This window comes from Fringilla coelebs (genome assembly GCF_963513975.1).
Source record: "Fringilla coelebs genome assembly, chromosome: 2".
Taxonomy (NCBI): Eukaryota; Metazoa; Chordata; class Aves; order Passeriformes; family Fringillidae; genus Fringilla; species Fringilla coelebs.
This window is the reverse complement of record NC_140029.1, coordinates 1,435,145-1,458,829: the sequence shown is the minus strand read 5'-3', so window position 1 is coordinate 1,458,829 and position 23,685 is coordinate 1,435,145. Positions and strand designations below refer to the sequence as shown.

At 46.7% G+C, this 23,685-nt stretch overlaps 1 protein-coding gene across 1 annotated transcript in view; it reads left to right on the top strand.

Moving 5' to 3' along the window:
- MRPS6 (mitochondrial ribosomal protein S6) overlaps positions 1-23,414 on the top strand; it is a 49,672-nt gene extending 26,258 nt beyond the window's left edge. The window contains exons 2-3 of the mRNA XM_084226403.1: positions 6,320-6,459; positions 22,792-23,414. Of these exons, the coding sequence (XP_084082529.1) occupies positions 6,320-6,459; positions 22,792-22,972 (321 nt within the window). The 3' untranslated portion in view covers positions 22,973-23,414. The remainder of the gene's footprint in view (positions 1-6,319; positions 6,460-22,791) is intronic.
- The last annotated feature ends 271 nt before the right edge of the window (positions 23,415-23,685 follow it).

The window sequence follows — 23,685 nt, the reverse complement described above, 5'->3', positions numbered from 1 at the left end:
TACAGTAATTGCAGGGTTTTTAATCATTTTTTTCACTGATAATTTCTAATGTTCTATTAAGTAGTAAATGACAGCTAGGAAATGGGTTTCCCCCTTAGTTTTGCTGCTTGGAATTGCAGCTTCCTTCTAAACATGGATTTTGCCTTCTTTGCTTTCCACCTCAGTAAATAATCCCAGACCAACCTTTTGTAACTGCTGAGCAACCAAAAAAAAAGACATAATTTTATCCTGCTGTTACTACATTGAAGGGATAATCAGGTAATTGGGAAGGAGTTATTCCTGTTTATAATTTGGGATGTGCCCACTGACTTTAAATGCTTCCTGCTGGACTGAGCAAGTGGCCAGAAGAATTGAGAGCTGTCCTAGCCCTAGAACTACTGAGGATCTGGTGTTTGCTTCCTTTTTTTCCCTCCAAAAACTCTCCTTGGAGGAGGTTTTGGTGGTTGACAAAGCTTTTTTCATAGCCAGTGCTGGATTTTCTATCCCTTGGACTTTTCTGGGGAAAATGAGATGGAAAAAGGAGCAGTGGAGCCGAGTCCTTTCACACAGCTCTGCTTCCAGGCAGGTAGCTCCTCATTTTTCAGGAGGCATCAGCATTCCAAAGGCTTTATTTCCATGTTTGCTTTGTCTCCATACTGATCTCTGAGCTTCATGGCTGATGGTCATGCCTGAAGCCACTTTGCCACCAGAGAATTCCCATTTTTTCCCACTTCCCTTTCCTTTATACCCTTCCTGGCTGCCAGTTGAGTCCTGTGGGACTGGCAGAACCCATGGGAGCACTTCTGTTCCCTCTGATACACAACATCCCCTCAGGACGAGGTGCTTGGTGCTGCTTTGATGGTTCTGTTGGGGCATTTGTGGCTTTAATCCTGGGGGGAATGGATGGGGCACCCCCAGCTGTGCATGGAACAGCTTCTGCTCTTGGATGGGATTGTGCTGAGCTGACAGACTGTGAGGAGAGAGGGAGAGGGCAGAATCACAGAATTGCTGAGCTTGGAGAAGACCTTTAAGAAGATCCAGTCCAACCATGGTGTGCTCACTTTAAACCACATCCTCAGGGGCCACAACCCCACATTCCTGGGACACCTGCAGGGATGGGCACTGCAGAGCTCCCTGGGCAGTTCCAAGGCCTGAGCCCCCTTTCCATGGGCAAATTCCTGCTGCTGTCCCAGCTGAGCCTGCCCTGGCCCAGCCTGAGGCCGTTCCCTCTGCTCCTGTCCCTGTTCCCTGGGAGCAGAGCCCGACCCCCCCGGCTGTCCCCTCCTGGCAGGGACTTGTGCAGAGCCACAAGGGCCCCCTGAGCCTCCTTTGCTCCAGGCTCAGCCCCTGCCCAGCTCCCTCAGGAATTCTCCAGCCCCTTCCCAGCTCCTTCAGGAATTCTCCAGCCCCTTCCCAGCTCCCTCAGGAATTCTCCAGCCCCTTCCCAGCTCCGTTCCCTGTCCTGGACACGCTCCAGCCCCTCCAGGGCTCTCCTGCAGGAGCAGAACTGGACCCAGGTTTTGAGGTGGGGCCAACTGAGGACAGAGTGTCCAGGGTGTCCCCTCACCTGTGGCTGGTGTGACACTTGGGGCTACGTTTGACTTGGTGGGACCTGTGGAGTTAACAGCTTTCCTGTTAACAGCTCTAAAACCTGTGCGGGTGGGGGAGTGGGGAATTTGGATCTGTAGACAGAAGTCCTTTGGTTCCTTCTTCCAGGAGCTCTCAGCCCTGTCTGTCCCTGTGTCTGTCCCTGTGTCTGTCCCTGGCTGTCCCTGTGTCTGTCCCAGTGTCTGTCCCTGTCTGTCCCTGTGTCTGTCCCTGGTGGTCCCTGTGTCCGCCTGGCTGTCCCTGTGTCTGTCCCTGTGTCTGTCCCTGTCTGTCCCTGTGTCTGTCCCTGTGTCTGTCCCTGTGTGCAGAGGTCAGAGCAGCCCAGGCTCTGCTCCAGGCCCAGCCATGGCCCCAGAGCCACGGGCAGGGGCTGAGCCCAGCAATTCCCTGCACAGGAGGCACAACTTCTGCCCTGGGCAGGGACCCAGCTGGAGCAGAGCCCAGAGAGGGGCTGGACTCTCCTCTGGGACATTCCAGAGCCACCTGGACCCAGCCCTGGGTGACCCAGAGGTGTCTCCAGGTGAGCACTGTGGGCTCTTCCAGCCTGACCCTCCCAGGATTCTTCTCAGAATTCCCAGAATGACCAGGTTGGGAGAGACCTCCAAGGCCATCGAGTCCAGCCCAGCCCCAGCAGCTCAGCTGAGCCCTGGCCCCCAGTGCCACATCCAGGCTTTGTTAAACACACCCAGGGATGGGCACTCCACCACCTCCCCGGGCAGCCATTCCAGAACTTTCTCACCCTTGCTGCAAAACCTTTTCCCTGCTCTCCAGCCTGTATTTCCCTTGGCCCAGCTCGGGGCTGCACCTTTCTAGAGCAAGGTGACAACTTGTGACCCGCTGAGGTGGCCCCAGGGCACTGCCAGAGCTGCCCAGGGGTGAGAGCAGCTGGGAATGGCTCTGGTTTGCCCTGGGGCAGGAGGGGAATCCCAGAGCTGGAATTCCCAACCAGCCATCCCTGCTCTCCAGAGCTCTTCTGGCCCCTCTGCAGCTCCCCTCGGCTCTGGGACTGGAATTAGAGCTGGGCTGGGACTGGAATTAGAGCTGGGCTCTGGGACTGGAATTAGTGCTGGGCTCTAGGACTGGAATTAGAGCTGGGCTCTGGGACTGGAATTAGAGCTGGGCTGGGGACTGGAATTAGAGCTGGGCTGGGACTGGAATTAGTGCTGGGCTCTGGGACTGGAATTAGAGCTGGGCTCTGGGACTGGAATTAGTGCTGGGCTCTAGGACTGGAATTAGAGCTGGGCTCTGGGACTGGAATTAGAGCTGGGCTCTGGGACTGGAATTAGAGCTGGGCTGGGGGACTGGAATTAGACCTGGGTTCAGGGACTGGAATTAGTGCTGGGCTCTGGGACTGGAATTAGAGTTGGGCTCTGGGACTGGAATTAGAGCTGGGCTGGGGACTGGAATTAGAGCTGGGCTCTAGGACTGGAATTAGAGCTGGGCTCTAGGACTGGAATTAGAGCTGGGCTCTAGGACTGGAATTAGTGCTGGGCTCTGGGACTGGAATTAGTGCTGGGCTCTGGGACTGGAATTAGAGCTGGGCTGGGACTGGAATTAGAGCTGGGCTCTGGGACTGGAATTAGTGCTGGGCTCTGGGACTGGAATTAGTGCTGGGCTCTGGGACTGGAATTAGAGCTGGGCTGGGGGACTGGAATTAGAGCTGGGCTCTGGGACTGGAATTAGAGCTGGGCTGGGGGACTGGAATTAGAGCTGGGCTCTGGGACTGGAATTAGAGCTGGGCTGGGGGACTGGAATTAGTGCTGGGCTCTGGGACTGGAATTAGAGCTGGGCTCTGGGACTGGAATTAGTGCTGGGCTCTGGGACTGGAATTAGAGCTGGGCTCTGGGACTGGAATTAGAGCTGGGCTCTGGGACTGGAATTAGAGCTGGGCTCTGGGACTGGAATTAGTGCTGGGCTCTGGGACTGGAATTAGAGCTGGGCTCTGGGACTGGAATTAGTGCTGGGCTCTGGGACTGGAATTAGAGCTGGGCTGGGACTGGAATTAGAGCTGGGCTCTGGGACTGGAATTAGTGCTGGGCTCTGGGACTGGAATTAGAGCTGGGCTCTGGGACTGGAATTAGAGCTGGGCTCTGGGACTGGAATTAGAGCTGGGCTCTGGGACTGGAATTAGTGCTGGGCTGGGGGACTGGAATTAGAGCTGGGCTCTGGGACTGGAATTAGTGCTGGGCTCTGGGACTGGAATTAGAGCTGGGCTGGGGGACTGGAATTAGTGCTGGGCTCTGGGACTGGAATTAGAGCTGGGCTCTGGGACTGGAATTAGAGCTGGGCTCTGGGACTGGAATTAGAGCTGGGCTCTGGGACTGGAATTAGAGCTGGGCTGGGGGACTGGAATTAGAGCTGGCTGTTCAGGGAAAAATGTTGTGGCTCTGGGACTGGGAGCCAGGCAGGCCCATTTCCTCTGTCCCCAAGTGGGCTGGCTCTGAGGCAAACCAAGGAACCTGTGTCTGTGGATCTCTTGGTTAGCAGAGTTCAGCTTATTTTTAGTTTGGGTGATGGCTTTAGGCAAGCCAGGATCAACCATGGCAATTTTGGGAGAGAGGGAATGAGAGGGATTATAGTGACAAGCTTTCCAACCCAACAATTAGTTGATGTTTTCAGAGTATGGCCACAAGTGGGGAAGGTTGCAAATTTTACAATCCTGAATGTAGAAATCTGTGGCTTTCTTTTCTTGTTCTTTCTCTCTGGTTTTGTTTTTAAATACATGGGGCTGAAATCTTTGGCTTGGTTGTGTTCAGAAAGCTCAGCTCACGTTGGCCTTGCACCACTCAGGGAATGTGCTGATCCCTGGGCATGTGGAAAAGAGACAAAAAGCCTCTGTGTCACTTGGGGGGTGAGGGATGGAGGGCAGGGAGTTTACCCAATATCTCATTGAGTTTAATTTCAATCTGCATGGGGGTTAGGAAGGGTTTGGAAGGGTTAGGAAGGGTTTGTCACTGCTCTCCACAACTCCCTGAAATGAGGTTGTGGAAGGGCTGCAGGAGCCTCTGGACAGCCCTGCCAGGGACAGGATGGGATTGCGGGGTGAGTGCAGGGCCAGCAGCTGGATCAGGGATCCCTGTGCATCCCCTCCAGCCCAGCATGTCCCATGGTTCCCTAAGTGTAGCACATGTGCAGTGTAAAGGAGGATGTAAATTCTATATATAATTACAGATAATGGTGCTAATTGCCGTCTCCATATCCAGCCATGGATTTGTGTTTCCCCACACTGATCACTTGAAATAATAATGAACAACAGCAGTGCAAGGACCCCAACACTGTTCCCAATCCATCCTTTTCCTTTGCTAGGAATATTGGTTTGTGCAAGGCTCAGACCAGGTGATTCCAGGTGAGTCAAATCCATGAACTCATCCTCTTTTTGCTGGGGCCTGACTTGGAACTGGCAGGAAATTTTGCTGTCACTGACGTATTTTTTGAAAAATACTTTTGCTAAGATTTTTTTTCATGAGAAGCAGGGAAGTGTTTTGTTACTTTAGAATGTGATTTAAAGAATTGTTCACTTAGTATGTGAATTGCTTTTACTTAATGATTAATCACAGGTCTGGCTGTGTCGAGACTTCAGTTAATCACAAGATTTTATTATTCATTCTTTTCTTGGCTAGCTTTTTGATATTTCTTTGCTTTTTCTTTAGTATAGTTTTAGTATATGATTTTCTTTTGATATGATATAATGTAATGTAATAATATAATGTAATATAATAAAATACAATACAATGTAATGTAAAAATATAATGTAATATAATAAAATACAATACAATGTAATGTAATAATATAATGTAATATAATAAAATACAATACAATGTAATGTAATTATAATATAATATAATATAATATAATATAATATAATATAATATAATATAATATAATATAATATAATATAATATAATATAATATAATATAATATAATATAATATAATATAATATAATATAATATAATATAATACAATGTAATATAATACAATGTAATATAATACAATGTAATATAATGTAATGTAATTATAATACAATACAATGTAATGTAAATATAATGTAATATAATATAATACAATGTAATATAATATATTACATTACATTACACTACATTACATTATATTATATTACATTATATTATATTATATTATATTATATTATATTATATTATATTATATTATATTATATTATATTATATTATATTATATTATATTATATTACTTTGTATTATATTATATTACATTATATTTACATATAATACAATGTAATATAATATAATACAATGTAATATAATATAATGTAATATATAATATAATATAATATAATATAATATAATATAATATAATATAATATAATATAATATAATATAATATAATATAATATAATATAATATAATATAATATAATATAATATAATATAATATAATATAATATAATATAATATAATATAATATAATATAATATAATATTTAATCAGCCTTCTGAAACACAGAGTCAAGATTCTCATCTCTTCCCTGGAGACCCTCAAACACATAATATAAAATGCTTCCTCCCTGGTCCTGGAGACCCTCAAACAGCACCACAGCCTGCTCCTAAATATTCTCTCCCTCAATGCTCCCACTTTGTCTCCTTGGGTGGCAGCACCCCCTGTCCAAGTGCTGAGCTGTGCAGGGCAGCTGTCCTTCCCACCCCATCAACCACCCAGACTTCCAGCAATTCCTGACTTCTCTCTCTTTCTTTTCAAGCCTGAGACAGCTGCCGTGCTCAAACGCACCCTGGAGGCTCTGATGGAGAGAGGAGCCATCGTGAGGAACCTGCAGAGCCTGGGGGAGAGGTCCCTGCCCTACAAGATCACCAAGCACAAGGAGCGCCACAAGAGAGGAGGGTACGTGCTGACACCCCCTGTAGGAGCCTGAGTGAGGGATGTGGGACCCAGGCTGCTCTCCAAAATGCAGTTTATTATGTACAAAATGCAGTTTATACCATCCAAGGTGTCACAGCAGCCCAGGGTGGTGGGTGGCAGAGCTGTGCCCACAGCTGTCAGCTCCAGCTGCAGGCAGCCCTGCAGACCCTTTGGTTTGGTTACAGTGCATTCTAGACTTTTCTTTGCTGAGCATCTTCATGCAGCAGAACCAATCTATGCCTTGACTATTGTCCACAGCCCATCATAACTCCTGTCAGTGCCATATTCATGGGGCTGTTCTCCAGTCACTCACAGTCAGTACAGCACAGTTTCAGCCAGAAGTTGTTTCTCAGTTTTCTTGCAGTGGAAAATTCTGAGACCTTTTTTCTACTTGCCACATTTGCTGCCTTGTTTGCCTGTGCTCTCTTCCTGCTTGGTAAAAACATCTTCTTGTTTGGGGTGGGTTTATCCTTTGCTCTGAGCCATAAAACCCCTTCTAACTCACACACCCTTTGCCTCCTTGGTTACCCAGTCAGACTGGCTCAGCAATTCTTTTCTTCTCTATCAAAACTTGCTTCCATCTCTATTCCTTCATCAGACTCCACATTTAAAAATCTTTCTGCTAAGCACACATATCTGTGAGACTTCCTTGTCAAACTTTCTTCCTCTTCCAACAACCTCCTCCTTCAGTCCTGTCACTGCTGCTCCTGACCCTGCACTCCAGGACCAGCCTTTGGTCTTCTGGGGATGTTTGGGCTGCAGGTGGGACCTGGGAGGGGCTCTCAGCAAGGAGCTGGGGCTGTGTGTCCTGCTTGGAGTGTTCTGTGTGTCCTACTCTGAGTGCTGTCAGTTTTGTGGTGGTTTTCAGTGGTGTTTGCACTGCAGAACTTTCCCCAACATAAACAATATTATTATTTTTGAAATGACTATTTTTAGGTTGTTTTCTGATAAAGCTCAGCTTAATCTCCCAGTTGGCAGGATGGGTTCCTTTCCTCCAGTGTTAATAATTAACATTAAAGCTCCCTGTAAGACTTGGTTGTGTTCCTGGTACACTTTTGGGGTTTGATGAAATCCACAATCATGGAATGGTTTGGGTTGGGAGGGATTTTAGGGATCATCCAGTGCCAGCCCTGCCATGGCAGGGACACCTCCTGCTGCTCCAGCCCCAGTGTCCAGCCTGGCCTTGGGCACTGCCAGGGATCCAGGGATGGAATTCCATCCCAGCCCTGCCCACCCTGCCAGGGAACAATTCCTCATTGCCAAGATCCCACCCAGCCCTGCCCTCTGGCACTGGCAGCCATTCCCTGTGTGCTGTCCCTCCATCCTTGTCCCCAGTCCCTCTGCAGCTCTCCTGGAGCCCCTTCAGGCCCTGCCAGGGGCTCTGAGCTCTGCCTGGAGCCTTCTCCTCTCCAGGTGAGCACCCCCAGCTCCCCCAGCCCCCCAGTTCAGGGTGTTTAGGGCAATCCTGTGTTTTATAAAACACAATAAATGGGAATTCCCACCGGGCTGCCCCTCAGTGCAGAGGGAGGTGCCGCAGGTTCCATCCCCTGCCCAGGGAGGTTTTGCTCCTCCAGGTCACCTCAGAAATGGCTGCTGCCTCTCCAAGGCCTGGCAGATGTTGCTAAGCAACCCCCACTGCTGGGGCTGCCTCATCCAAAGAACAATTAACAATTAACGAGCTGCTCCCGATCCTGCAGCCTGCAAGGGGAGCTTGGCCAGCCCTGCCCTCCCCTGAGGGGCTCTGGGGCAGCTCAGGGCACTCCAGAGCTGCAAAGTCCTCCTTGGATCAGCTCTCCTGGGGGATTCCTGCTTCCATTCCCTCTTCTGAGCACCTCCTGCCAAGTGGGAATGCTGAGAGCTGGCAGGGCAAGGGGGCATCTCCACCACACCCCTGTTCCAGCAGCCCGGGGAAGAGGGACTTCAGGGAGACCTCAGAGCCCTTCCAGAACCTTGAGGAGCACTTTGAAAAGGAGGAAAGAGACTTTTTCCAAGGATATGTAGTGACAGATGGGGGCATGGGTTCCCAGTGCCAGAGGGCAGGGTTGGATGGGATCCTGGGGAGGATTCCTCCCTGTGGAGGCGATGAGGCCCTGGCACAGTTCCCCTGGAGAAATGCCTTCTCCTCATCCCTTCTCCAAAGTTCTCCTTGGAGATGTTTGGAGATGTTCCTGTCCTCTGCTGAAGAACCCAACCTGCAGAAGTGCTGCACCCAAGCCAAAAACTGTCATCCACCCTCTCCAGCACCCAAAACCAGTGAGATTCCATCCCTCTGCCTCAGCTTGGCCCTGGCACAGGGAGAGGGACACCAGCTCCCTGCTCTGCCCTTGGAAAAGGCTTCCATGTTTATAAAATGCTTCTGCTCTGACAGCAGCATGAGGTAATCACTAATTCTGTCCTGAGACAGGAATGGCTCAGCTCCCATGGGCACACAGCAGGATTTCATCCTGCATTGCAAAACTGGCAGGGGCAAGCCATGGTTTGGAAAAAAACCCACATGGAGCAGGAGAGCAAAATGGGCACAGGCACAATGGCAGTGCTGAGGTGGGGTCAGGGACAGGTTTGGGCTGGGAGGGACCTCAGAGCCCCCCCAGTGCCACCCCTGCCATGGCAGGGACACCTCCCACTGTGCCAGGCTGCTCCAGCCCCAGGGTCCAGCCTGGCCTTGGGCACTGCCAGGGATCCAGGGGCAGCCCCAGCTGCTCTGGGAATTCTATTTCAGCTTCTTCCCCCCTTGCCAGGGAACAATTTCTTCCTAATATCTGATCTGAACCTAAAAGATGTTGAGTTGGAAGCCATTCCCTGGGTGCTGTCCCTGCATCCCCTGGAAATTGTCTCTCTCCAGCTTTCCTGGGGCTCCTCCAGGCCCTGCAAGGCCACCCTGAGCTCAGCCCAAAGCTTCTCCTGTGCAGGTGAGCAATGCCAGCTGTGCCAGCCTTTCCTGCCAGCAGAGCTGCTCCAGCCCTCTGCTCATCCTGGAGCCTCCTCTGGGCTCTCTGCAGCACCTCCAGCTCCTCCAGGGCTGGGGCAGCTCTGCAGGATTGTGGGGCACAATCCCAACCCCATTCCAATCCCAATCCCAATCCCAACCCCAACCCCATTCCAACCTCAATCCCAACCCCAATCCCTCTCCTGATCCCAGCTGGCCTCAGGGAGCTCTGGGATGGGGCAGGTCCATCTCTCCCCCCCCAGCTCTTCCAAATCCTCCCAGAGAGCTTTGAGCAAACCCCTCGTGCCTGCAGAGCCCCCAGAGCAGGTGGATTTTATGTGCTGAGTAAAGCAAGGCTTTGGTAACCAATAAATGCAACCTTCAAGCAGGAAACCATCAAATCAAAGCCTCCTCCTCCTCCTCCTCCTGCCAGGTCAGATGTCCCCAGGTATTTCCCAGTCCCTCTTCTGGCTGTGGCAGGATCAGATCCCTGGTTTGCTGAGGGGAGCAGGAGGCAGAAGGTGCTGCAGGACATGGTTTGGGTGCCTCTCTCTGGATCCAGTATTTTATACTGGAAAAGGAAATATTCAGGAAATCAATTATCCATCAATGGGAAGTGATAAATCAGTTTTGGAGCCACCCTGTAAAATCAGCCAGTTCTACTTTATAGCAGCTCTAAAAAATAATCTTTTTTTTTTAATAGGACAAAGTTAAAAAGAAAATGAACAACTTTTCCAGACACCTCCCTAAGCTCCTGGGCTTTCCATGAAATCCTGGAATCCTTTCTTCCCCCCAGCCAATTTCTAATTCTCCTGTGTCCTTTCTGGAGCAGGCTGGTGTGGAGTGGGACACTGCATAATCCAGAATATTCCACTTTTTCTTAGTCTTGTCTTATTCTGAATTAACTTAAGAGCCTTCTGTGACAATTCACAGGAGTGTCTGGAGAGAGCATCTTGAATCTTTTAATTTTTTGCTTGTTTGAGGTTTTTAATATTTTTTTATGTTTATTTCTTTTTAATTTCCCTGACTCTTAGAGCTTTAACTGATTTATTTTCCTATAGCATGTAGTTAGTTGGAGATTTGGGATGGACACTCAATCCTTGGACCTCCTGGCTGGTGAATTATATGCAAATGAATTTAATATAATGATATAAAAATTAATGGAATGGGGCTTGCTGGAAGATTTCCTGCCCATGGAATGATCTTTAACTTCCCTCCCAACCCAACCCAATCCATTCCCTGATTTTCAGGGCAAAGCTTGTGCAGGTTTTGGTGGTGATTTTAGAGATAGGGAAAGAGCTGGGGTAGAAAACACAAATTGATAAATCAGCAGGAGGGATGGTTTGTCCTTGAAAAAGGACTTTTTTCCCTGAGCTCTGGAGTGCTCCAGCACCATCTGGGATATTGGGGATAGAAAGTGTTACAAACTCCACACAATCCAGGAGACTTCACAGAGAAAAGGAATTTTCTGGCAATTGCTGTGTAAAGCAGATTTCTCCAAGCCTGCCAAGGGGGATTGTGGCCCTCAGCTGTCACTGGCAGGAGCAGTGACTCTCCTGAAACCCTCACATCCTACAAACAATGGGATCATCCTACAAACAATGGGATATTCCCTCTCAGGAGATCCTGCTCATTGAGGATGAGGTGTTAGAATTTAGGTCTTTCTCTTAAATGCATCTTTTTGGGCATCCTTCTCCTTTTGGTTTTTTTGGGGGTTTTTTGAAGATCTAATATTGACAGTATTTGCCTGTAGGTCATTATGAAAATTGAGTTTTGGGAATTGTGTGGATTCATTCAAGAATCAAACTTTTCAATCCCTGATTTACTGATCTTTAAACTGAAATAGCCACTCATTCACATTCATTTTATTCATAGTGGGACATGAATATTTTGGGTTTTAAGTATTTATTTCAGAGAATGATTTGAAATTATAACAATTTTGGGGTTTAGGTATTTCAGAGAATGATTTGAAATTGTAACAATTTTGGGTTTTAGGTATTTCAGAGAATGATTTGAAATTGTAACAATTCACCTTGTGGCTGAATAAAATGTGCCAAGGACCAGTTCCAGGTATGGAAAGTTAGGTGAGACTTTGAGCCTGACTTGCCCAGAAGTGAAAAACCAGGGGAAGAATGTATTTAAATAAAGATTCCCAACCTTTCTCTCCTGCTGGGCCACAGATTTGTGCCAAGCATTTCTTTAACTCGCCACTGCTTGTTATTAATGAGCTGCATTTCAGTTGCTTTAAGGTGCTTGGTGGTTTTTTTTGGTCCCAGAGGTGTTTCTGGCTGGCACAAACAAAACCAAGCTGATTTAAATGAGGTGTGTGCCAGCCTTTTGAATGGAAGGAATGTTCAAGGCAGGCTCTGTTTGCTGTTTGAGGTGCTCCAGAAGCTCTGAATCCCCCTCCAGGCTGAGCACAGCAGAGCAGATTCGGTCAGGGCTGAGCTGGAGCAGATTCCAACGGGTTGTAAAGCCATAGTAGCACACTGGGGGTGGCACTTTGTGGTTCCCTCTTTGCTCTGGCCCTGCCTCAGCCCCACCCTTGTGCCTCTCCAGGGCTCAGGGGGTGTTTGGGGGGGTTTGACTTTGGACATGATGCAAAGGCAGCTCCAAAACAACCAGGAAAAAAAACAAAATAGCATTCACACCTTCCTCTGGGGAGGTGATGGCTCCAAGGATTTGCAGAGCAGGAATCTGGGAAGCTGCAGGAGCTGGGTGGGGATTGAGGAGGAGCTTGGAACACACTGGGGCTGGAATTTCAGAGTTGGTGGGGGTTTTTAGCCCCACTCCAGTGTTGTTCCCATCCTGAGCTCTGGAGCAAAGGTGATGCAGCTCAGCCTGCCCAGGGCTTGGGAACTGATGGAGCACCTTCCCTTCTCCTTGGTTTTGGGATGTGTGGGATCCCCTCTGTTAAACCTGCCTGGGACACAGGAATGTTTGCACCTCACCACATTTTCATCATTTCATTCACTTTATTTCATTGAGTTGCACATTTATTTCCCTGGCAGTGCCCAAGGCCAGGCTGGACCCTGGGGCTGGAGCAGCCTGGGGCAGTGGGAGGTGTCCCTGCCATGGCAGGGCTGGCCCTGGGTGAGTTTAAATTCCCTTCCAACCCAAACCATTCCATGACTTAGGAGTTCTCCAGCAAAACTCTGATAATTCATAACAATTTCCATGTTCTATTTGCCAGTTTTTCATTGCTTTGTTGTTTCTTTCTTCTTGCTTTCAAATTTGATTTTGAAAAGAGGGCAATTTTCTTTTGTTATTTGCTTGCTTTGCCTCTTCATCTTTTTGTTTTGCTCTTCACTCACAGTTGTCTCCTCAGCCCCCATGTTCTCTGAAATAGCAAACCCAGGGCTTGCTTTTGTTCCTGCTGAACTGCATCTTGGGAATTGATCAGGAATTCTCACCCAGGAATTGCATTTGGAGAGTTTATCAGGAATTGCATTTGTGGAATTTATCAGTAATTTTATCAGGAATTCTCAACCAGGAATTGAAATCTGGGGAGTTTATCAGGAATTATCATCCAGTTTAGGGAGCTGATCAGGAATTCTCAACCAGGAATTGCAATCTGGGGAGTTTATCAGGAATTATCATCCAGTTTGGGGAGCTGATCTGGAATTCTCAACCAGGAATTGAAATCTGGGGAGTTTATCAGGAATTGCAGTCTGGGAGCTGATCAGGAATTATCATCCAAAAATTGCATTTTGGGAGTTTATCAAGAATTAATCACCCAGGAATTGCATTTGTGGAATTTATCAGGAATTCTCATCCAGGAATTGCAATCTGGGGAGTTTATCAGGAATTGTCATGCAGTTTGGGGAGCTGATCTGGAATTCTCAACCAGGAATTGCAATCTGGGGAGTTTATCAGGAATTGTCATCCACTTTGGGGATCTGATCAATAATTCTCAACCAGGAATTGAAATCTGGGGACTTTATCAGGAATTGCAGTTTGGGAGTTCATCAGGAATTATCATCCAAAAATCGCATTTTGGGATTTTATCAAGAATTAATCACCCAGGAATTGCATTTGGGAGTTCATCAGGAATTATCATGCAGGATCAACATTTTGGGAATTAGTCAGGAATTATCATCCAATCTGGGGTGTTTATCAGGAATTATCACCCAGGAATTGCATTTGGAGAGTTAATCAGGAATTGCATTTGTGGAATTTATCAGTAATTTTATCAGTAATTCTCAACCAGGAATTGAAATCTGGGGAGTTTATCAGGAATTGCAGTCTGGGAGCTGATCAGGAATTATCATCCAAAAATTGTATTTTGGGATTTCATCAAGAATTAATCACCCAGGAATTGCATTTGGGAGTTCATCAGGAATTCTCATACAGGAATTGAATTTGGGGGGGGGGTTCATCAGGAATTGCATTTGTGGAATTTATCAGGAATTCTCAACCAGGAATTGAAATCTGGGGAGTTTATCAGGAATTATCATCCACTTTGGGGAGCTGATCTGGAATTCTCAACCAGGAATTGAAATCTGGGGAGTTTATCAGGAATTATCATCCAGTTTGGGGAGCTGATCTGGAATTCTCAACCAGGAATTGAAATCTGGGGAGTTTATCAAGAATTGCAGTTTGGGAGTTGATCAGAAATTATCATCCAAAAATCACATTTTGGGATTTTATCAAGAATTAATCACCCAGGAACTGCATTTGGGAGTTCATCAGGAATTCTCATACAGGAATTGAATTTTGGGGGGGGTTCATCAGGAATTGCATTTGTGGAATTTATCAGGAATTCTCAACCAGGAATTGAAATCTGGGGAGTTTATCAGGAATTGCAGTTTGGGAGTTGATCAGGAATTATCATCCAAAAATCACATTTTGGGATTTTATCAAGAATTAATCACCCAGGAATTGCATTTGGGAGTTAATCAGGAATTATCATGCAGGATCAACATTTTGGGAGTTAGTCAGGAATTATCATCCAATCTGGGGTGTTCATCAGGAATTATCACCCAGGAATTGCATTTGGAGAGTTTATCAGGAATTGCATTTGTGGAATTTATCAGTAATTTTATCAGTAATTCTCAACCAGGAATTGAAATCTGGGGAGTTTATCAGGAATTGCAGTTTGGGAGCTGATCAGGAATTATCATCCAAAAATCGCATTTTGGGAGTTTATCAAGAATTAATCACCCAGGAATTGCATTTGTGGAGTTCATCAGGAATTATCATGCAGGATCAACATTTTGGGAGTTAGTCAGGAATTATCATCCAATCTGGGGTGTTCATCAGGAATTATCACCCAGGAATTGCATTTGGTCAGTTGATCAGAAATTGCAATTTGGGGAGTTCATCAGGAATTATCATCCAGTTTGGGGAGTTGATCAGTAATTCTCATCCAGGAATTGCAATTTGGGGAGTTTATCAGGAATTGTAGTTTGGGAATTGATCAGGAATTATCATCCAGGAATTGTATTTGAGGAGTTTATCAGGAATTATCATCCAATCTGGGGTGTTTATCAGGAATTATCACCCAGGAATTGCATTTGGAGAGTTGATCAGGAATTCTTATCCAGGAATTGCATTTTTGGGAGTTCATCAGGAATTATCATCCAGTCTGGGGAGTGGATCAGGAATTATCATCTGAGAATTGCATTTTGGGGAGTTTATTGGGAATTATCATCCAATTTGGATAGTTTATCAGGAATTATCATCCAAAGACTGCAATTTGGGGAGTTCATCAGGAATTATCATCCAGTTTGGGGTGTTTATCAGGAATTATCACCCAGGAATTGCAATTTGAGGAGTTTATCAGGAATTGCATTTTAGGAGTTGGTCACTAATTATCATCCAAAAATTGCATTGTGGAGAGTTGATCAGGACTTCTCACCCAGGAATTGTATTTGAGGAGTTTATCAGGAATTATCATCCAATTTGGGGTGTTTATCAGGAATTATCACCCAGGAAGTGCATTTGGAGAGTTGATCAGGAATTCTCATCCAAGAATTGTATTTTGGGGAGTTGATCAGGAATTATCATGCAGGAATTGCTTTTGGAGAGTTGATCAGGAATTCCTATCCAGAAATTGCATTTTGGGGTGTTTATCAGGAATTGTCTTTGGGAAGTTTATCAGGAATTATCATCCAGGAATTCTATTTTGGGGGTTTATCAAGAATTATGACCCATAAATTGCATTTTGGGGAGTTCATCAGGAATTGTCATCCAGTTTGGGGAGCTGATCAGGAATTATCACCCAGGAATTGAATTTTGGGGAGTTCATCAGGAATTATCACCCAGGAATTGCATTTTGGGGAGCTGATCAAGAATTATCACCCAGGAATTGAATTTTGGGGAGTTGATCAGGAATTATCATCCAATTTGGAGAGTTGATCAGTAATTCTCATCCAGGAATTGCATTTTGGGGTGTTTATCAGGAATTATCACCCAGGAATTGCATTTGGAGAGTTGATCAGGAATTCTCATCCAAGAATTGTATTTTGGGGAGTTGATCAGGAATTATCATGCAGGAATTGCATTTGGAGAGTTGATCAGGAATTCTTATCCAGAAATTGCATTTTGGGGAGTTTATCAGGAATTGTCTTTGGGAAGTTTATCAGGAATTATCATCCAGGAATTCTATTTTGGGGGTTAATCAAGAATTATGACCCATAAATTGCATTTTGGGGAGTTCATCTGGAATTGTCATCCAGTTTGGGGAGCTGATCAGGAATTATCACCCAGGAATTGCATTTTGAGGAGTTGATCAAGAATTATCACCCAGAAATTGAATTTTGGGGAGTTCATCAGGAATTATCACCCAGGAATTGAATTTTGAGGAGTTGATCAAGAATTATCACCCAGGAACTGAATTTTGGGGAGTTCATCAGGAATTATCATCCAATTTGGAGAGTTGATCAGTAATTCTCATCCAGGAATTGCATTTTGGGGTGTTTATCAGGAATTATCACCCAGGAATTGCATTTTGGGGAGCTGATCAAGAATTATCACCCAGGAATTGCATTTTGGGGAGTTGATCAGGAATTATCACCCAGGAATTGCATTTTGGGGAGTTGATCAGGAATTATCACCCAGGAATTGCATTTTGGGGAGTTGATCAGGAATTATCACCCAGGAATTGCATTTTGGGGTGTTTATCAGGAATTGTCACCCAGGAATTGCATTTTGGGGAGTTCACCTTCACACCTGCCTGGGGGTTTTTCTGCAGGAGGTGAATTCCAGGGTCCCTGGGGATCAAGGGATACACCACAGCATCCCAGGGGTCAGGAGGCAGAAATTCCAGCCCAGGAAAGGCTCTTGTAAACCAGCAGGAATGGGTGGTAACTGAGAGGAATAATTCAATAATTATGGAATCATGGAATGGGTGGGGCTGGAAGGGATCCTGAAGATCCCTCTGTTCCAGCCCAACACCTTCCACTCTGCCAGGCCCCATCCAAGCTCACATTTCCAGGCAGGAGGAATCCACAACCTCTCTGGACACCCCCTTTTTTTTGACTCTTGTGGAAACATTTTCATGTGAATTTTCTTACACGTTCAGGCTTTGCCTCTCCCCACAAGGCAGCTGAGCTTTGGAAGTTGCACAATTCATTTTTCAACCTGCTGCTTGTGGCAGGATGAAATTTTCCACGTGGATGGAGAGGTTGAAGTGCCCTCTGATCATCCCCACTGCCTGGCTATGATTTGATTGCTTTGATTTGTAAGAGTGAAATAATGGTTACCTGTCAGAAATGTTCTCTGGAGCATTCACAGCTTTGAACAGCCCTCTCCCCACCCTCTGTTGAACCCAAATTATGCAGAGTTCGTGGTTTTTTTCTTTATTCTCCAAACGTGTTTGGCCTCGCTCGAGTCGAGCCTCTTGATGCTTTTCATGGCTCTTGAAGACCAAAGAGGGCAAAACAAAAACACATGAAAGGAGCTGCAATTTTTCCTCACTTAACCCCCCCCCAAAAATAAATTTAAACTTGATGCCCAATCCAAATTGTTGTTTGGATTTTAGAACATCTTGAGCTGTTTGGGCATAAAAAGGTGTTGTGGCTGTGCAGTGCACTGGGAGGAGAGCACAGGCAGCTGCAAAGTTTGGGGATTTGTGCACTTTTGGAGCATTTTCTGCTCAGCTGATTGTCTGCTTCCACTAGATGGGGCTTTCTTCATTGGGGAGTGGAGCCATTGCTGAGCCTGTGCCCCATGGAAGGGTGGCTGTGCCTCAGGGATCAGAGCCCTGAAATGTTGGGGGTGTTTGCTCCTTCCCACCTGAGCTGTGGAAGTGCCCTTTGGAATTTTGGTGCTTTTTAGAGGCCAAGAGCAGAGCTGGGGGTGTGGAGGCAGCAGAATCCACCAAATCCTGTCCAAACTCCTGCACTGAGTGTGGTGGCCACTGGGCTTGGTGGGGTGGCAGCCAGCCACCATTTGGGGGGTTGACTTTCCTTTTAATTTCTTTTTTTTCTTAATGATCTTTACATTAATGAAAGATCTTTCCATGATTCAATCAGCTGGACAGCAGGTGCCTGTGGATGGAATTTGGGAGATGCCATCCCTGGGGCTGTGGATGGATCTCCCCCCAAGCTCATTCCCATCATTGCTGTGGCACAGTTTTGGTCACTAAAGTCCAACTTTTGGGTTGGAGCTGGTCCTTCCCAGATTTTCAAGGAACTTTCACTGCCATATTTGTAAAAGCTGAAGGCAACACTTGTCCTGGTCCCTCTGGCAATCCATGAGCTTGCCCTGCTGAGGAGGGACAAAGCAAATTCCCCCATTTCCACACTCCTAAAAATGAACATTCAGGTAGCAAAAAAAAATATTTATTTTTGTGGAATTACCTTAATGAGGACAATGTGGAGCTCCTCCTGCACCTGCTGGGGTTTCCTCCAGGTTTTTTTCTGCTCCTTCCACCTCTGCTGTTCCTCAGAACATTTTCTTTCCCTTGGATCTTCCACCTTCACACAAGGGAGGGGTTTTGGGGCCAAAACCTTGGGACCCCACAGCCTCTTCCAAGGCCACCACATCTTCACTGTTCCCTTGGCCCAGAGTTGTATTCCAGGAGGATTTCAAAGGGAATTTTCATCCAGGATCCTTGAAGTCCTACCCAGGCCATCTGAAAGCAACAGATTTGAGCATCCTTAGGACTCGAGGTTCAAACAGTTTCTGGCTTGAATTTGGTAAATTTGAGAAATGAAAACTGGTTCTTTTTTTCTTTTTGTCCTCTTTTTTTTATTTCCCTCACATACAAAGGCACATCCTCCTTTATTTGAGACCATCTTACATTTTAATTTTTTTTTTTTTTGGAGTTAATGCATTGTTTTAATGTGTTCCAGTCTGCTCCCCTGCATTTAAATCATCCTTGTGTTTGCAGTCAAGCAGGAGGACAAAAATAACTGTGGGCTCATGGTGAATCAGTGGAATTTTCCTGCATTTCTCCCCTGGTGACTCCTAGAGAGCACAAATGCTTTTTGCATTTCTCTTTGCAAGAACGAGGTGGTTCCCCTGCTGCATTCCTGTGTTTTTCCCTGGCTGTGTCTGGCTGGGATTTGGGGTTGTTTACTCCACAAACAGCAGCGTTGTGGGGTCAGAGATCACTGCCTGCAAGGAAGGTTTGAGGCTCTAAAAACCCCCCTGAACTCCTGGCAGCCCATTCCAGGGTGGAGATTTGAGGGGAAGGGGTTCAGCTCTCCTCAGGGCTGGCATTGTCCATTGTGCTGCTCATTGTTTTTCCAGTCCTTCTTTCTCTCCTGAAGAAATCCAATTTTTTTTACAGCACTCCTTTCTCCCTCCCCTCTCTCTCTCTCTCCCTTTGTTTTGCTGTGGCAGGGGGAAGCAGTCTCACTCACGTTGGAGAGAGGTGGTTGTTTTTGAAGCCCCACGTTTTTCCCAGTGCCTGCAATTTTGATAAAATACCTTTTCCTGAGAGGAGTCAGAAAGATCTGCTGGAACAGCACATCCTCCCTTCCCCCCCTGCTTCTCCTTGGCTTATCAACAGTGCGTCAGTGGAAATTTCCACCCTTTGCTAATGGCAGAGAAAGCACAAAGTTGCAAAGCAGCCTTTGGAGGGGGAAAAAAAAAACAACAGCAAAACAAACCAAAAAACAACCCTCTCTCCCTTTTAGGAGCACAATGAAAGGCAGCAATGAGAGCTGGGCAGAAATGGAATTCATTCAGGATCAGGGTGGGGATGGCACTGGGATCAGGGGACAGGGGCAGGAATCTCCAGCTGGAATTGCTGCCCCCATCCTCCCTCCTGCCAGGTGAGAGGGTTTGGGAGGCTGCTTCCCAAAGAGGAGAGAGGGTTTGGGAGGCTGGTTCCCAAAGAGGAGAGAGGGTTTGGAAGGCTGCTTCCCAAAGAGGAGAGAGGGTTTGGGAGGCTGCTTCCCCAGGAGGAGAGAGGGTTTGGAGGGCTGCTTCCCAAAGAGGAGAGAGGGTTTGGAAGGCTGCTTCCCAAAGAGGAGAGAGGGTTTGGAAGGCTGCTTCCCAAAGAGGAGAGAGGGTTTGGAAGGCTGCTTCCCCAGGAGGAGAGAGGGTTTGGAAGGCTGCTTCCCCAGGAGGAGAGTCCAAGTGCTGAATTCCCCCGTGGGCTGCAGTGGCTGTACCAGAGGATCAGTCTGGGGTGCATCCTTGGATCCTGCTGGGCTGCACTTGCACAGAATGGGCCAGGCTGGGAAATGGTTCCTGTGCCTGAACTGCAGCCCTGCTGGCATCCCTGCATCCTGCAGCCCTGCTGGCATCCCTGCATCCTGCAGCCCTGCTGCCATCCCTGCATCCTGCAGCCCTGCTGGCATCCCTGCAGCCCTGCTGCCATCCCTGCATCCTGCAGCCCACAGAGCAGGGCCAGCTGAGCTGCCCCAAAGCCCAGTTGTGTTGCTGTGGGGATTTGTGAGGAGGAGGAGGAGGAGGGAGCCCAGCAGAATTCCCCCAGCTCCCTGGGCCCATTCCTGCAGCCCAGGCACCCTGCCATGCTGGGCTGGCATGGGCTGCCACTGCCCCTTGGCTTTAGGGTTGGGCTTCCACCTGCCTTTTACCATCCTGCCCTCCCCTAAAGAGTTCTGGGCTCTCTGGGGAGGGTTTGGGGGTGGCCTGGGGCTGTCTGGTGGCTGCTGCTGCGAGGTCAGGCTGGTGGCTGAGCAAAGGCATCGTTCCCACGTGTTCCAGGGGAGGATTCTGCAATCCAGCCTCGCTCCCTGAGTCACTGCTGGCCCCTGGGGCTCTGGGGATGCAATGTTTGGGATGTGATGCAGAGCAGTGACCCCAGTGCAGCCTGCAGGGCACCAGCAGGGCTTGCTCACAGCCCCACCTCCTGGGTGTGCCCTTCAGATTCCCTTCTGCTCCTGGGGGCTTCTCCAGGATCACCTTTGTGACCCTGGGATGCTCCTGCTGTAGCTGACTGAGGAAGAACCCAAAATCCCTGCAGAGCAAAGTCCTGTCTGTCAGGGGCAGCTGGGAGATGAAATTGGGGTGTCTGGTGCTGGGTGTTCATGGAAGGGATGTCACTCCTGGGTGGTGAGGTGCTCCAGGGGAGCTGGGCTGGGAGAATTGGGGGATTCTGGAATAGGTTGGGTTGGGTTGGAAGGGACCTCAAAGCCCATCCAAGTCCCATCCCTTACTTATTCAAAACTCCTTCCAAAATCCCCATAAAACTCCTTCCAAAATCCCCATAAAACTCCTTCCAAAATCCCCATAAATCTCCTTGGGTCAGCAGTGCTGGACAGAGCTCCAGGAGTGTTGGAACAACATTCCCAGGGGAAAACTGGGAATTTGGGGGGTCTGGGCAGGGCCTGGATGGTCCTGTGGGACATCTGCCAGCTCAGGGTATTCCATGATTCCACCAGAGTTCCACTGAACTTCTCATCATTGAAATCAAACTAACCCTGAGCTTTCATTTCAAACAATCCAGTTACCAAAATGTGAGAAAAAACTTGGGAATTCTCATTTGAAAAAAAACCCCACAGGAGCAGAAAAAAATTAGGAATTCCCATTTAAAAAAACTCCACAGGAGCAAAAAAACCCTTGAGAATTCCCATTTTAAAAAAACCCCATAGGAGCAGAAAAACTTAAGAATTCTCATTTAAGAAACCCCCCAGAAGAATTCCTTGAATTGCTGCCCAGGTATTTTGGTTAATTTTGTCCAGCCCAGGTATTTTGGTGGATTTTGGTAGGTTTTGTCCCAGCTCAGATATTTTGATGGATTTGGTTCCTGGTATTTTGGCTGGCTTTGTTCCAGCCCAGGTATTTTAGTGGATTTTGTCCCAGCCCAGGTATTTTGGTGGGTTTGGCCCAGGTATTTTGATTGGTTTTGTTCCAGCCCAGAAATTTTGGTGCATTTTGTTCCACCCCAGGTATTTTGGGTAATTTTATTCCACCCCAGGTATTTTGGTGGATTTCACTCAGGTATTTTGGTGGATTTTGTTCCACCCCAGGTATTTTGGGAGGGTTTATCCCAGCTCAGGTATTTTGGTTAATTTTGTCCCACCCCAGGTATTTTGGTTAATTTTGTCCCACCCCAGGTATTTTGGTTAATTTTGTTCCAGCACAGGTATTTTGGTGGATTTGACCCAGGTATTTTGGAGGGGTTTATCCCAGCTCAGGTATTTTGGTGGGGTTTGTTCCACCCCAGGTATTTTGGTGGATTTAGTCTCAGGTATTTTGGTTAATTTTGTTCCTCCCCAGGTATTTTTGCTGATTTTGTTCCACCCCAGGTATTTTGGTGGATTTGACCCAGGTATTTTGGAGGGGTTTATCCCAGCTCAGGTATTTTGATTAGTTTTGTTCCAGCCCAGGTATTTTTGCTGATTTTGTTCCACCCCAGGTATTTTGGGGGGGTTTATCTCAGCTCAGATATTTGGTGGGGTTTGTTCCACCCCAGATATTTTGGTAGATTTAGTCCCAGGTATTTTGGTTAATTTTGTTCCACCCCAGGTATTTTGGGGGGGTTTATCCCAGCTCAGGTATTTTGGGGGGGGTTGATCCAGCTCAGGTATTTTGCTTAATTTTGTCCCACCTCAGGTATTTTGGTGGATTTGACCCAGGTTTTTTGGAGGGGTTTATCCCAGCTCAGGTATTTTGGTGCATTTTGTCCCACCCCAGGTATTTTGGTTAATTTTGTTCCAGCACAGGTATTTTGGTGGATTTGACCCAGATATTTTGGGAGGCTTTATCCCAGCTCAGGTATTTTGGTGGGGTTTGTTCCACCCCAGGTATTTTGGTGGATTTTGTCCCAGCTCAGCATTTTGGTGGATTTTGTCCCAGGTATTTTGGTGGATTTTGTCCCAGGTATTTTGGTGGATTTTGTCCCAGGTATTTTGGTTAATTTTGTCCCAGTTATTTTGGTGGATTTTGTCCCAGCCCAGCATTCTGGTGGATTTTGTCCCAGCCCAGCATTCTGGTGGATTTATTTGCTGTGTTTCTCCTTGCAGGTATTTCCTGATAGACCTGGAGGCCCCCCCTTCCCTGGTGTCCCCCATGATGGAGCACCTGGGGCGGGACATCGATGTCATCAGGAGAGCTTTTATCAAACAGCCCCTGGCCAGGCCAGAGGAGTGCAGTGGCATCCTCCCAGCCAGCCCTCAGCAGAAGCTCTCTGCCAAGAAAAACTGAAAATCCCAAATGGCTGAAACCTTTTTTAACCCATTTTTTATTGCTGCTGTGGAAAAGATCTGTGATAACTCCATCACAAAAAATTAAAAATTAAAAATCACTTTTGGCCACGGGATGTGTGTGGTCTGTCACAGGATCTGCATTGCTGTCACAATTGAGGTTTCTTTTTGTTTAAAATAATTGGGATGGTTTTAATCTGGGTGCTTATCTTGCTGTTTGACAGCTCTGCAAATTGATTTGCTTTTCTCTCAGAGCATTACATTGATAATGAAGATTTCTCCAGCAGCAGGATGCTATAAATGGCATTTTTTCCAGAAATTACTCCAGAACGTGGATATTTACAGGAGAGATTAACAAGTCTGCAGTGTAAATATAGAAATCTAGGATTTGATTTGATTTTGGGGGTATAAAAAAGGCAATAAAAGTGTGGTTAAAAATAAAACCTGACTCGTTTGTTTTTTAAATTAAGTATTAAAAAAATCCCCAAACTTTCACTGCCAAAAGCCACCTCATGGTCCTCAAGGTAAACAATGCTCAAAGCACAGGTAAAAATTCCTTTTTAGATAAGGCCAGAAAATTCCAGGTGGGAATTAGAAACTCCCCAAACTTTTGCAGGAGCAGGAGAATCAAAGATGTTTCGTTTTGCCATCAAGTGCACATTTTAAACTGGGAAAAACCATCAGAATAAAGAGTTCATGTGTCCTTTCTGCCTT